The sequence below is a fragment of the Pseudovirgaria hyperparasitica genome, assembly GCF_010093815.1.
Source record: "Pseudovirgaria hyperparasitica strain CBS 121739 unplaced genomic scaffold EJ05scaffold_17, whole genome shotgun sequence".
NCBI lineage: Eukaryota > Fungi > Ascomycota > Dothideomycetes > Acrospermales > Acrospermaceae > Pseudovirgaria > Pseudovirgaria hyperparasitica.
Window position 1 is genome coordinate 258944 of NW_022985565.1, and position 13584 is coordinate 272527.

Genomic DNA, 13584 nt, shown 5'->3' on the forward strand with positions numbered 1-13584 from the left:
ACTACGGTTCTCGCTAGCTGAGCCATCCCGGCAATCCTGGAGGGACTCTCATGGTCATGATTTCGGGTACAATCAGTACTGTTGCTGCATATTCTGGCGTTTGGATGGAATATGAATCGAGTCGTCTATTTCATGGCTGGCGTGCTCGCCAGTGGTCGGTCGCAGGCGCGAATCATTTGATGAGGATGGCAAACCGGTGATTTAGGAGTGTTTACTTAGATTCCTGCTTCCATAGACACTTTAATAAACCTTAATATCATGAGTCAAAAATTGAAGAGCACAGTGCAGCATGGCAGTTGACGTAAACCTATCTAGGAGTGAGTTTGTTAGGTAGAATGTAGAATGCAGTTAATTAGTCTCAATTCGGCTTAGACAGCTGCGGGACAGACGCCGATCGGGCTTCATCCATGGGTGTCGCGACTAAAAAAAAGTCGTTTAGATTTATGCGCCAAGAGCTTGCAAAGTTCGCTGGCTCACGTCTTCCGTTGCGCTGAACTACGGCTCGACAAGTAGACAACCTTGCAGTGCTATACAATCGATAGAACTGCCTAGAGAGCTGGCTGATACATCCGTGTCTTAATCATTCGCAGCGTCGCTGCCGCGACTATGGTGCACAAAGCAGTGTCAGTATTTTCGAATTCCCAAATCCAATTACTTGCTGACTATCTCAAGAGATCACCGCGTACCTGCCGTTATTCGGAATGGAGTTCAGGTGCGACTTGTCTTGACCCTACCACATATAAAGAGCATAATAGCTTACGAGCCTGCATGTATAGGAAAAGAAACGAAGTTTCTTCGTGGTCGTAGGAGATCGCCAGAAAGATGTAATAGTTCAGCTGTACCACATACTTCTCAACACCGATATCAAACTCAACAAATCGGTGCTGTGGGCGTACAAGAAGGACCTCCTACAATTCTCTAGGTTCGTCTAGCATGCAACCGAATCATGCCGAGAATGCTGCTAATGGAGGCATACATTCAGCCACCGCAAGAAGCGCGAGAAGAAGATCAAGAGCGATATCAAAAGGGGCATACGGCCCGCCGATTCCGAGGACCCTTTCGAACTCTTCATATCGACTCAGAATGTTCGATATGTATACTATAAAGAGACAGAGAAGATATTGGGTAATACATACGGCATGTGTATTCTTCAAGACTTCGAGGCGATCACTCCGAATCTACTGGCGCGAACTGTCGAAACTGTCGAAGGTGGTGGCTTGGTCATTCTACTCCTGAAGGGGATGAACAGTTTGAAGCAGCTATACACACTCTCTATGGACGTCCATTCCAGGTATCGGACGGAAGCGCATCAAGATGCTGTGGCCCGATTCAATGAGCGATTCATTTTATCTCTAGGTAGTTGCGACTCCTGTCTGGTAGTTGATGATGAGCTGAACGTACTCCCCATCTCCGGCGGGCGATCGGTCACCCGCTTACCGCCCCCTGACTCTGAGCTCCAAGGCAAGACTCCAGAAGCCCTCGAATTGCAGAAAATCAAGGACAGTTTCACGGATTCACCCCCTATAGGCTCTTTAATACCACTAGCACGTACCGTAGACCAGGCAAAGGCACTGCTTACATTTGTCGATGCGATAGCAGAAAAGACATTGCAAAGTACAGTCACACTGACTGCAGCCCGTGGGCGTGGGAAATCAGCAGCTCTTGGAGTTGCTGTGGCTGCTGCGGTAGCACATGGCTACAGCAACATCTTCATCACCTCTCCAAGTCCAGAGAATCTAAAGACATTATTCGAATTCGTCTTCAAGGGTTTCGATGCTCTGAACTACTTGGACCACGTTGATTACACCATCATCCAATCAACTAATCGGGAGTTCAACAAAGCGATCGTGAGAGTGAACATCCACCGGCAGCATCGGCAAACAATTCAGTATATTCGGCCACAAGACGCTTATGCATTAGGCCAAGCTGAGCTCCTAGTTATCGACGAGGCTGCGGCTATCCCGTTGCCCCTAGTCCGTAAACTCATGGGTCCATATCTGGTATTCATGGCGTCGACTATCAACGGATACGAAGGCACAGGCCGGTCACTATCTCTGAAACTTATTCAGCAGTTGAGAGATCAGTCAAGAGGGGCATCAAAAGCCAACGCCGTGGATGAGACTGTGGCAGACAGATCTACGGGTAAAGGTTATAAAGATACATCGGGAATAGGTAGTGTCGGACGGTCACTGCGTGAAATCACCCTTTCTGAGCCTATACGGTACGCACCTGGAGATCCCGTGGAAAAGTGGCTGAACTCTTTACTCTGCCTCGACGCCCATCTTCCGAAATCGAAACTAAGCCAACAAGGATGTCCGCATCCCTCGAAGTGCGAGCTTCTACAAATTAATCGAGACACTCTTTTCTCTTTCCACAAGGCAGCGGAGAAGTTTTTGCAGAACATGATGGCTCTTTATGTTGCCAGTCACTACAAAAATTCACCCAACGACCTGCAACTCATGTCAGACGCCCCCGCACATCAGCTTTTTGCTCTTGTGGCATCTTCTGACTTGGATAGCGGGCGTTTACCGGAGATACTTTGCGTTATCCAGGTCGCGTTAGAAGGTCAGATCAGCCGAGAGAGTGTGCTGCAGAGCTTAAGTAGGGGTCACCGAGCTGGCGGCGACCTCATTCCGTGGCTGGTCAGCCAGCAATTTCAAGAAGACTCCTTCGCCCAGCTTTCAGGTGCTCGTATTGTCCGTATCGCCACGAATCCCGACTACGCGAATATGGGCTACGGCTCGAAGGCCTTGGACCTTTTGACAAATTTCTACGAAGGGAAATTTGTCAACTTATCAGAAAGTTCAGTAGCAGAGGAATCTGCGATGCCACGTATAACCGATGTGGATCTCGACGAACCAACTTTACTACAGGACAACATCAAGGTTCGAGATGACAAGATGATGCCACCTCTATTTGCACGCCTTAGTGAGCGTAAACCGCCTCACCTTGACTATTTGGGTGTTAGCTACGGTCTCACATCCACCTTGCACAGGTTCTGGAAGAGATCTTCCTTTTCCCCGGTATACCTTAGACAAACACCAAACGATCTCACGGGAGAGCATACATGTGTGATGTTGCGTGCTCTGGATGGTGCAGAGGTCGATGCCAGCTATATTGGCGCTTTCTGTCGTGATTTCCAGCGTCGCTTCCGTTCGCTCCTCTCTTACGAGTTCCGAACATTTCCCTCGATTCTCGCCCTGTCCGTCAACGAAAGTGCAAACGCAGGCGCCATGCTAGATCGAAACACCACACCAAATGTCCTGACGAAAACAGATCTTGACGATAAGTTCTCGGCTTTTGATCTGAAACGGCTGGACAGCTATGCGAATAACATGCTAGACTACCACGTGATTCTGGACATGCTTCCAGTGCTTGCATCTCTATATTTCGAAGGTCGGCTTGGATCGGCAGTGTCTTTGACTGGTGTTCAAACATCAATTCTCCTCGCGATCGGGCTACAGCGCAAGACTCTCGATGATTTGGAGAAGGAACTCAATCTGCAAAACAGCCAGCTACTGGCAATGTTCATCAAGATTGTGCGGAAGATCTCTCTGCATTTCCGTTCTCTGCTCGAGGGCGCAATCGCGGAGACCTTACCCGAAGCGCCAGAGCCCGAGCACCCGCTTGACGAGCCCAATAACACCGAGGCAGCGAACGATAGATTCAAACCTCTGGCCCAGACGCTCAACGACGAACTAGAAGACGGCGTAGCCGAGGTGCGGAAGGAAGAAAAAGAAAGAGTGCGGAGCATGATCGATGCGCTGCCCCTCGACCGCTACGAAATCGCCACCGGCGATGCCGCCGACTGGGAGGAGCCTGAGCGCCAGATCCGCGCTGGGAAGAGTACGACCGTGGCGGTCAAGAATAGCAAGGCCCAGGGCAAGAGGAAACACGGCGAGTTACAGGAGGCGCTCAAGGAGGCTGATGCTGTTCGCGAGGGCAAGAAGTCGAAAAAGGGGTCGGCGTCGAGGAAATCTAGATGAGAAGGTTTTGGCGCTGCTGTGGCAGGGGTGTTCTTCTAGTTTGGGGGTACTTGGTTTGGTGACGAGATTACATGTACAGCTATTGCTCGTGGTACGGTGTAATCTGCACTGTAGGACGTAAAGCGTTGTTGGCCTGCTTGTTGCAAAGACAAAAAAATGTAAAGGGGTTCTACTGCCTCCCATGACCTACCGAGCGCACCAGCGTTTCGGTAGAGGCTTTCAAGATTATCTGATCGCGTGTCAGGATATATGTGAGATGGAACTTGGCAGTGCTCGAAGCATGTTCGAGAGCGCCATTACCGTTACGAGAAGTGGGCTTGTGTAGGGGGCCTTTATATATACCCCATGGTGTCTGTCACATAAAACGTAGGCAAGCAACAGGATAGGCAGTAAAAATAAAGTCATGCAGCTTATATATGTCTAGCGCCGGACTGTGAGATAGTTACAATTTTTTCTACCTGGCACCACTACGGTGCCAACAGTGCGAGATTTTTTCTTATACTCCTCTTCTTCTTCTTCTTTTTGAATGAATCTACTGGTCAAGCTGTACGTAGTTGGCAGGGAACAAGCCTTCCTTACCGCCATAATGGCCGAACCACCAGTCATCGTCGGGGAACTCCTGTGTGATTTTATTAGCGACTGTTCATTGAATACATATGGAATGGCCGAGGACTTACGACACCGGTGATTGTTGCACCGTCTGGGAAGCTGAGCTCGTTGTCTTCTGCGGCTTCATAGTCGTATTGTGCAGTGGCGGTGGCACCCTGCGAGGCAGCAGGCGCGGCAGCAGGCGGTGGAGGTGGAGGTACGTCGCGAGCAGCAGGCGCAGGAGCAGGAGCAGGGGCGGCAGGTTGTTCGTCCTCTACGAGCTCGACATAGTTGCTTGGGAACAGGCCTTGTTCTCCTTTGCTGTTGACGCCCATCCACCAGTCATCGTCGACCATGTCGATGTTGGTCACGAAATCGCCCTCGCGCAGCTCAATCTCATTGTCCTCTGCGGGCTCGTAATCGTACTGGATCTGTGCACGCTGGCCACCGGTTGCCGCGGGTGCAGAGCTGCCGCCCATTGTTTGTGCAGCGCCGCGAGCTGCTTCGTCGTCTTCCGCTTGAGGCTCGTCATCGGTTTCTTGTCTTTCAGATACGACCTTTGACAAAGAGGCGGCAGGTAAGGACTGTTCTGGTTCCTCGGCGGGCTCAGGGGCAGCGCCTCGTCCTACGGGCATAGCAATCCGCACTGGTGAAGAAGAACGCATCTCGTCCGGAGTTGGTGGAGACGGGCTGCGAGGCTGGGCTGGCGGTGGAGGAATATGTTGCGTTTGCTCGTCCGGATAGTCGTCTTCTTCAGCTGCTGCTGGACGTGTAGGAAGGCCAGGTATTGGAACGCCTCGCGGTCCTCCGGCATGAGGCTTGCTTGACATATCCATTTGTGGAGGTGATGGCGCTGAGACACCCCTGGGAGGAGGTGGAGCGCCCATTCCGATAGGGGCGGCATCCTTGAAGCGGTCACGAATGGCACCGACGCCACCTGCAGGTACCGGCTCGTCTTCTTGTTCTTCTTGACCAGTCTTTTGCGCACTGATGTTGCTCCCTGTACCAGTATGAGTGGTCTGAACAGGAGCCCATGACTTTCCAGAGTAGCCACTCTTCCATCCCCCATCTCCGCTAGCTTGGCTAGACAGGCCAGACGGTTGTGCTTGTACAGGTTGTGGTGCACCTCCTTGGCGAGCCTTCTTCTCTGCCCAGATTTGAGCAGGAGTTTTGCCACCTTCATCCGCAAATGTGCGGCTTGCGATACCGACCGGAGCTGCAGTAGTAGGCTTGGGTCCAAGAGCAGCCGGTGTGGGAGCTTTTGTGCCTGCGAATGTGCTACCACCCGAGCCAAACTTGTTGGCAACTTTGGGTTTCGGTAGAGAAGCAAGTCGTTCGGATTGACTGAATGCCGCGGATCGCTCGGCCAGGGACTTTGGTGCTTCCTCGTCTTGCGCCGATCCCCCTGTAGCAGCTGGTGATACTCGCGAAGGCGTTGAGGCAGCTCCTGGGCCTTGCGCTTTGGCGCGAATAGCAGCAATGTCGACCTTTCCGACAGGTTCGTATGCTCCTTTTACGATTGTTGGACGGTCGTCTTGTGCTCCTCCGCCCTCCTTAGCCTTCCTCCGAATCTCGGCAATATCGACCTTCCCAATAGGTTGGTAACCACCTCGAACCACGTCGCTTGGTGTGTCATCCCGTTGCGGCGTGATATATCTTGATGGCTCTTGCTCAGACCGCCGCATGGTGCCAAGATCGACTTTTGTAGGCTTGTATGCAGATTCTACTTTTTCTAATTGCGACCGTGTAACAGGTGGAGCATCTGCTCCCCAGCCGTCTTTATCAACATCTCCTCTTTGAGACGCAGCTCGGACCCCAGATCCGAGTGGGTTGAACCCAGACCCACCTCCAGCAACACGAGTAGGCCTGCTGACGACGGGTTTGCTTGCGACAGGCGGTGGGGGACCTCCAGCTCCGCGCGCACCAGCTTGAGGAGCTGCACCACCTACTTTCTGAAGGACATCTTCCGCCGTCAGGTCTTCACGGGTGCGGATCTCCATTGGTACATTATAGCCCTACTACTATTAGATAACGTTTGATGAGTATCTCCTGATATGCGCATACCGGCAGAAGTTTCTTGAGCGCATTCGACTGTCCCGGAAAAAAGTTGTTTCTCAATAGAGGAGGAGCGTTGGTATCGCACTGGAGTCCTCTATAGTTAGAACCCAATGTGCTCGGAATGCCCGCCTCAGACTCACCCATTCAACCAAAGCGCATTTTTCGGCGACAGGCTGCGTGTTTGGTATGGCCAGTTTAACCAAAGCGAACAGAATAGACCCTTCGTAGTCCGGGCTGGAATAGTCTTTGACGAAGGCGTCAATGTCGCCCTCTGGTCAACACGTCAGTCGTATCCGTTTCCGAGGTGAGAATATACGAACCTCTAACCATATTGCCGTCGTAATCCTCTTCGACTTTCAGGCCCCGCGCCGCAGAAAAGATTGTCCATTTCGCCGAGACGTTTGCTGGGAGTTTGCTAGAGACGATGTCCGCATGTATCTTTCTGATGGTAGCTTCGGAGGTAGCCATGTTTAGCGAAGGTGGGAGAGTCGCCAAGGGGCTGGAGCGGAGACTGGGCTGTCAGAATAGGTGAGGAGGATGCCCAGGGACAATTGACGAGGGCGATTCGACACTTTGTGAGTGTATGTAAAGGAGTAATACTGGCAGCCTGGTGTTGATTCGGCGAATGTGGAGCTCGGGGGTGGTGGTGGTGGGTTGTGTGGAGCAGATGGGCAGCAGTGACAGGCGAGTGCTCAGCCCGCCACAGCCCTTGATACGTAACGCTGTGTGTATTATGTGTAATGCTGTACTGCATAATTCCCCCGGACGAATAATACGGAATACGAGGCTTGGCAGGCCGTAGTCGACGTCCTTATCGATAGCGCTGCCCAAAATTATTTTACGTCGCATGCATACCGCATGCACTACGCACTTCTCTAACCAGCCCACGCCGTGTCGAAGATGATTAATATATAGCTGATCCCTCCTCGAACCTCGAACCTCGAACCTCGAATCCTCACTCGTTCACATCGAAGCCGCGTCTCAATGTCTACCGGTACCTCGCAGCCTCCTCTCAAGTTCACCGGCCATAAGTCCCTTGTCCAACGGCTTGTCCTTTCAACACTCACTGGGCGTCCTATACGCGTTTCGAACATTCGATCTTCGTCACACACCTCTCCCGGTCTCGCATATCACGAAACCAATTTTATACGTCTACTTGATTCTGTAACCAATGGCTCGGTAATAGATTTCTCATATACTGGCTCCACAATAGTCTACCGTCCGGGCTTGATTACTGGCAGCGCGAAGGGTTACGGCGCAAGTGGAGAGGGCGTCATTCGCCATGAGATCGAGAAAGATTGTGTAAGGGGTATCAGCTATTTCCTTGTGCCCCTTTGTATGCTTGCGCCATTTGCAAAGGCACCCGTCAATGTGCTGTTCACTGGTTCCGGTGTGATCACTAGTTCGACAGAGGCTGGAGATATCAGTGTCGATACTGTGCGGACAGCAATATTACCGTTATACGCACACTTCGGCATACAAAACAAAATCGAGCTCAGAATACTGAAGAGGTCGTGTGCTGGTCCGGGCGGAAAGGGAGGTGGTGGTGAGGTTCAGCTAGTGTTCGGTCACCAAGTCCGATTACCCAAAACGATACATATCCTCAACCCTGGCAGAGTGAAAAAGGTTCAGGGCGTGGCATCCGCAGTCGGTGTACATCGTTCCAACAACGAACGAATGATCCGAGCTGTACGCGAAGTACTCAATGGCTCTCGAAGTTCTGGCGATAGTGATGCAGATGATGAGGATGACGAGTCTAGGGGACCAATGGTGCCCGACACTTATATATACTCTGACGTGTCTCCGGCACCGACAGTCACAAATGGCGACAAATCGAATCCGAATTCTGGAAGAAAACTCGGAAAGGGGTTTGGGATCTCACTGGTTGCAGAGACCAACAATGGCACATTATATTCAGCAGACATGGCATCGCCGCCCGGTGGAGAGGTGCCGGCGGAAGAGATTGGGAAGAGATGTGCCTTACAGCTACTGGAGTCGATAGCGCAAGGCGGATGTATATCCAACATTGGAGCACCGACCGCACTTACCTTGATGGCAATGGGATCGGAAGATGTGGGAAGGTTGGAGTTGGGGCGGGATGTATTTGCGTCGGAACCAATATTGAGTTTGGCACGAGATCTACGGACGTTTGGCGCGAGTCAATGGGCAGCAAGAGATAGCAATGCGACTGAAGAGCATAGACAGGGCAACATCGTAGTCAGTGTGATTGGCAGAGGCATAGGCAATGTCGGCAGGAAGATAGCTTAAACACAGAAATTCAGGGCGCAAGCAAACACAACCACAAACCACAAACCTACTCACCGCTCTCGGGCAAGTTGAGCTCTAGCGTTCTTTCACGTGCCAAAGAACCCTGAATTGGTGGGAGCTTGGCGCTGCTTAATATTGGCTGTCAACTAACTTTAAGTCACTTCCGGGTACCCTATGCATTTGTGCAAGCGACATCGCGGGAGTACACTACTACCACAGTCCACTATATTCAAATTGCGCGTGTTCCACCTCGGTGTGGTGTCATCTACAACTATGGTCAAGCTCCTTTATTCGTGCTCATCCCACACTTCTTGAAAAGCGACGCCCAGTCTTCAGCATCGCCAACCATTGCAACTTTTGCATGAGCTGCATAAGACCTCGCAAGCATGCCCGCTATCGACAGCAGTACGTACCGAGCATCTCAGGGTCTCTACCAAAAACACGAGCATATCAGCTAACAGTTTCCGTAGAGAAGGCCGCACACGAATGTGTATCTGATGAAGCCCTCTCGCACCTTAGAACCTACAAATATTCGAGCGTGGACAAGTCGTACATCTCCAGATACATTCTTAAACATTACGTATGATTGGACGTCCAAGAACGGAAGTAATTGCTTTGACACGGTCCTGTAGTGGAATGCCGCTGTGGAATTTCTGCCACTATGGCTTGCACCGAATATGGTGACGCTTCTCGGCTTCTTTTTCATACTGGGAAACGTTGTCTTGTTAAGCATTTTCATGCCTGATCTAGTAGGACCGGTACGAGGAATTACAAGACATGTTCAAGGTATCTTGAGGCTGACTATTAGGGTAGGCTCCTAGCTGGCTCTACTTCAGCTTCGCAATCGGACTATGGATGTCAGTTTGACGCGGTCACGTCATGGCTATATATTGACATCACCCTCAGGTACTCGACAATGGACAACATTGACGGTAAGCAAGCCCGACGAACCGGTACTTCAAGTGGTCTGGGAGAACTTTTCGAGTGAGTGTCATGGGCACAAGGTAGCAACGCGGCGGCAACTGATCCCGAACAGCCACGGCATCGATTCTCTCAATTGCACACTAGCTAGCCTGCTAGAAACTGGAGCCATGGGATTTGGACCATCGTATACGGGCGCTTTCACTGCACTCGTGCCATGCCTACCAATGTACTTCTCGACATGGGAAACCTACCATACGCACACGTTGTATTTGGGTTATTTCAATGGACCAACAGAAGGACTCATCATCGCGACGTCTATCATGCTTCTCTCGGGTGTTTACGGGCCCCAAATCTGGTCAACCCCGGTTGCATCACACATTCCCGCCGCATCTGCGTACATCGGAGATGAAATTGGCGTACGAGACTTCTGGGTGCCGCTTTTGCTTGGTAGTTTTTTCGTCGCACATCTCCCTGAGTGTGTGACAAACGTTATACGTGCACGTCGCGAAAAAGGCCTGCCCATTGCACCGGTATTTCTCGAGTGGATACCGATGGTCATATTCTGTGTTGCAACCATAGCGTGGCTCGGTTCACCTTACTCCATCCTTCTCAGCTCCAACCATCTCGTCCTTTACTGCCTGACGATGTCTTTGGTGTTTGGTCGTCTGACCACCAAGATAATCCTTGCGCATCTTACCCGACAGCCATTTCCATACTGGACGGTTATGCTATGGCCCCTGATAGGAGGGGCAGTTCTTGCAAACTTGCCGATTTTGGCACCCCTGGTCGGAATGGAGTCTAAACCTTTGGGAGCGACCGTCGAGATCGGGTACCTCTGGGCCTACTTCCTCTTTGCCAACGTGATCTACTTCAGATGGGCCATACTGGTAATCAACAGTATATGCGACTATCTTGGTATCAACTGCCTCACCATACCAACTCCCAAAAAGCAAAAGCTTGGCATATTAGACGGTAAAATTGATGACGCAAATGGAACCAAATCAGAAAGTCTTTCTGTTCCCGATCGACCAGGCCTCCGTACAAGAAGTAACTCCAAGAGAGATTGAGTTTTCGTAGGTCATATAGCTCTGCTATCAATTTCACCTAAAGTCCCGTTTCTGGATACGATATTATAAGGGACAGGATTCAGGCCTGCATAATGGCTCGAATTCAACAAAAGAAGGGGTACTTCTCGCGGCTAAAAACAGAGTCCTGATACACTCCTGACGAAACCTTGCAGCGGGCTTATCGATTTTATCGATATATATATGTACCAACGCATCAGCATCGGGGTTTTCTGATTTTATACATACTGGCGCCTTGAGCTTGTGCCCTCGACGATTCAACTCAGACACATAGAAAATAAGAAGAAACGCTTTTTGTTCCCAGCTGGAGACCGTTTTGAAACTTGTGTAACATGTCCCTACGCATGGCGTAGTATGAAGCCTTGGATCATCGTTGGTGGCCATGTGTTGAAGAACAAATCTTCATAACTCCTCTAAATTATAGACCCCATGAAGTCAAGAGCGCGAGCCATTTGTTGAAATCTTTTAACGTCCGCGAACTATAGTACTCGTATAGCCTTCATTCGCAGTTTTCAGTTATCAATACCAATCTGTTCGCAAAGACACGTAGCTCGAAAGTTTCTGCTGGAACGAGCCGATCAAGTTGTAACAGCTTGGTTCCGTTCACGAGCATGTCCACTATCCCGGCTCTGGCTATCCAGGGAGACTAGGCAAGCCGTTATAGCATCCTCCTCGGTGTACTTCTCGTCAACACACAGAATTTTAAAATATTGGCCTGTCCTTTCACAGTGCCATTCTCTAACGCACTAGTCCTATCTAGACGATGTCAAACGTATCGAATGCAGCTGTTCAAGAATGGGGACAGAATGATCGACATATTTGTTAGACCACTGAACAAACCGAGAAACTGCCCACTTGTGAAGGGCAATGTCTTGCATGGCTGTTCCCGGCTCAATCTGGTTGCCACTTATGTTTGTTTGTTATGACAGCTCTTCACATCCACGTGGACATTGTTCGGCCACATTACCACTTGACACAATGAGATGCTGTCTTTCACGCCATGATATTGATTCAATCTTGTTCTCTGTCGGTATGATCTAGTCTGTGCTACAGCTGACACCTTGAAAAGTTTTCGAGTACTCTGACAATTCTGGGTGCTAAATCACTTCCGGTCCCATCCTTGTCTTTCGCTGAGATTGCGCTACTTTGACGCTCAAGCTGGTATATATTCATGTCATCTCTAATCCAATCTGTCGGCTCAGGCTCAGCCATGCCTATTCCTCCACTCCGAATTACAATCCCCAGCTCACTGAACCCCCAGCCCATAGACTCAGGTTATGATGAATCGCCATCGGTATCTCCATTAACATGGGCCGAAGTCACCGACGAGGCGGGCCTAGCGAGAGCCATTAAAATATTCGTCACCAATTACATCAACAACCGTTCCATGATCGCATTTGCGCGTGAGGCTTGCCCCAACGTCGACGCTGACGACCAAGTCGCCACGTATATCGATAAACTGGTCCGCACTGCTGTCAAGGACCCTTGCGTACATGTCGTCGAAGCTTACAACTTCAATTGGGTCGCGCTTGGCGAAATCCCCGACTTTGCCAACCTCCGCAACGCAACCTGGACTAAAGCTTCGGGCTTGACCTCATGGTGGTTACTCCGTGATGACCGTCAACGGGTCAGAAGTCAGTATGCCATCTCTATGATCCATGGGAAGCAGGGTGCTATCGGCCATGCGAGCAGACACTCGTCAGGTGAGAATCATCTCATGGGGACCCCGCTGAGACCACATTACGTGCTGGGCATGATCGCACAGGATCTGGGGCAGTATCCTGTCCAGGAAGCATTGGATGAGGTTCTGAGTCCGTTTATCGGGGCGGCCGAGGAACGCAACTTGAAGGTGTGGTACGATACGACGGAAGACACGACTGAGCTAGAGAGACGAGGCTTCGAGCTCGTGAGGTCTTTTTCGATCGGAAGAAATGAAGTCAATTGGCAAGGGGAAGTTGACCACAAGGGGTGTGGATTCAAGGTAGAATGTCTTGTTTGGAAACCAAAGAAGAAGAACTCGAACTCATGACAGCATCAGGCTGTGTACGGCAGATAGCAGAGAGCGAGGGCTCATGGAAGATGCCATGATGTGTTTGCTTGAGCATGCCGATATCACGGGGTTCGATGGGAGGCAACCTGGCCGTTTCGTTTGATCTTTGGCAGACGTTGGAGGGATAGCGAAGGTCAGCCTTTGTGGAATAGATAGGAGTTCGTCGTTTGCCAAATGAGGGCATCATCAACTCTTGATCGGATATATCTCTCGTTCATTTACCTTTTTCCAGTATGAGATTACTCCGATAAGCTGACCAAGGCAGTCCTCTGACGTAGTAAGGATGTCATCTAGCACATTCGGTACGTCGAGACAATATGAAACACACCTTTGGTTTAAGACTACTTCAGGCGTTCACGTTTGTATGTTGTGGGATTACCTGGACTACAAGCATCAGACCTCAGGCATAGTAGGTAGTTCTGGAGGCGAGTCTAGGCTATATAGGGCTAGCGTAACGGCGCGTCTCCAGCCGAGAACAGAAAGCTGTCCTCTTTCCTAAGCCCAGTTTAGTTCCGTTTCCCTCGACAGCATATCGATCTGTCGCACATGCTCGCTCCGCCACTACATTTGTTTTCTGCCCAGTAGACAATGAGTCTTCTACTCTCGTTATAGTATTATTCCTTTG

The 13584-nt window shown here is 50.6% G+C and overlaps 5 protein-coding genes across 5 annotated transcripts; 4 read left to right on the plus strand and 1 right to left on the minus strand.

Moving 5' to 3' along the window:
• Positions 1–449: 449 nt before the first annotated feature.
• Positions 450–4376, plus strand: EJ05DRAFT_469231 (putative nucleolar ATPase Kre33). Its single transcript, XM_033742900.1, has 4 exons — positions 450–623; positions 673–712; positions 777–922; positions 983–4376. Exons 1-4 carry the CDS (start codon positions 607–609, stop codon positions 3984–3986), a joined length of 3207 nt encoding a protein of 1068 aa, XP_033596563.1. The 5' UTR covers positions 450–606; the 3' UTR covers positions 3987–4376.
• Positions 4377–4487: 111 nt separating this feature from the next.
• Positions 4488–7303, minus strand: EJ05DRAFT_479662 (uncharacterized protein). The gene is made up of 5 exons (XM_033744719.1): positions 6953–7303; positions 6773–6903; positions 6639–6716; positions 4664–6589; positions 4488–4605 (listed from the first exon to the last, which is right to left on the minus strand). Exons 1-5 carry the CDS (start codon positions 7098–7100, stop codon positions 4519–4521), a joined length of 2370 nt encoding a protein of 789 aa, XP_033596564.1. The 5' UTR covers positions 7101–7303; the 3' UTR covers positions 4488–4518.
• Positions 7304–7487: 184 nt separating this feature from the next.
• On the plus strand, positions 7488–8900 carry EJ05DRAFT_469235 (RNA 3'-terminal phosphate cyclase family protein; the record flags this gene model as incomplete). The annotated part of the gene is made up of 2 exons (XM_033742901.1): positions 7488–8330; positions 8388–8900. Exons 1-2 carry the CDS (start codon positions 7617–7619, stop codon positions 8898–8900), a joined length of 1227 nt encoding a protein of 408 aa, XP_033596565.1. The 5' UTR covers positions 7488–7616.
• A 386-nt stretch (positions 8901–9286) lies between these two features.
• On the plus strand, positions 9287–10891 carry EJ05DRAFT_504227 (Choline/ethanolaminephosphotransferase; the record flags this gene model as incomplete). Its single annotated transcript, XM_033747531.1, has 6 exons — positions 9287–9305; positions 9371–9480; positions 9533–9658; positions 9714–9757; positions 9807–9884; positions 9937–10891. 6 exons carry the CDS (start codon positions 9287–9289, stop codon positions 10889–10891), a joined length of 1332 nt encoding a protein of 443 aa, XP_033596566.1.
• Positions 10892–11904: 1013 nt separating this feature from the next.
• EJ05DRAFT_479664 (uncharacterized protein) lies at positions 11905–13326 on the plus strand. The gene is made up of 2 exons (XM_033744720.1): positions 11905–13228; positions 13288–13326. Exon 1 carries the CDS (start codon positions 12120–12122, stop codon positions 12936–12938), a length of 819 nt encoding a protein of 272 aa, XP_033596567.1. The 5' UTR covers positions 11905–12119; the 3' UTR covers positions 12939–13228; positions 13288–13326.
• The last annotated feature ends 258 nt before the right edge of the window (positions 13327–13584 follow it).

What these genes read in the sequence shown, in the direction of transcription:
- EJ05DRAFT_479662 (XM_033744719.1), bottom strand. Translation starts at nt 7,100, where the DNA reads ATGGCTACCTCCGAAGCTACCATCAGAAAGATACATGCGGACATCGTC. An exon ending in AATGCGCTTTGGTTGAATGG is followed by an intron (nt 6,717 to 6,772) that starts GTGAGTCTGAGG and finishes AGAGGACTCCAG; the next exon opens with TGCGATACCAACGCTCCTCC. An exon ending in CGCTCAAGAAACTTCTGCCG is followed by an intron (nt 6,590 to 6,638) that starts GTATGCGCATAT and finishes TAATAGTAGTAG; the next exon opens with GGCTATAATGTACCAATGGA.
- EJ05DRAFT_479664 (XM_033744720.1), top strand. Translation starts at nt 12,120, where the DNA reads ATGCCTATTCCTCCACTCCGAATTACAATCCCCAGCTCACTGAACCCC.
- EJ05DRAFT_469231 (XM_033742900.1), top strand. An exon ending in TTATTCGGAATGGAGTTCAG is followed by an intron (nt 713 to 776) that starts GTGCGACTTGTC and finishes CTGCATGTATAG; the next exon opens with GAAAAGAAACGAAGTTTCTT. An exon ending in GACCTCCTACAATTCTCTAG is followed by an intron (nt 923 to 982) that starts GTTCGTCTAGCA and finishes GCATACATTCAG; the next exon opens with CCACCGCAAGAAGCGCGAGA.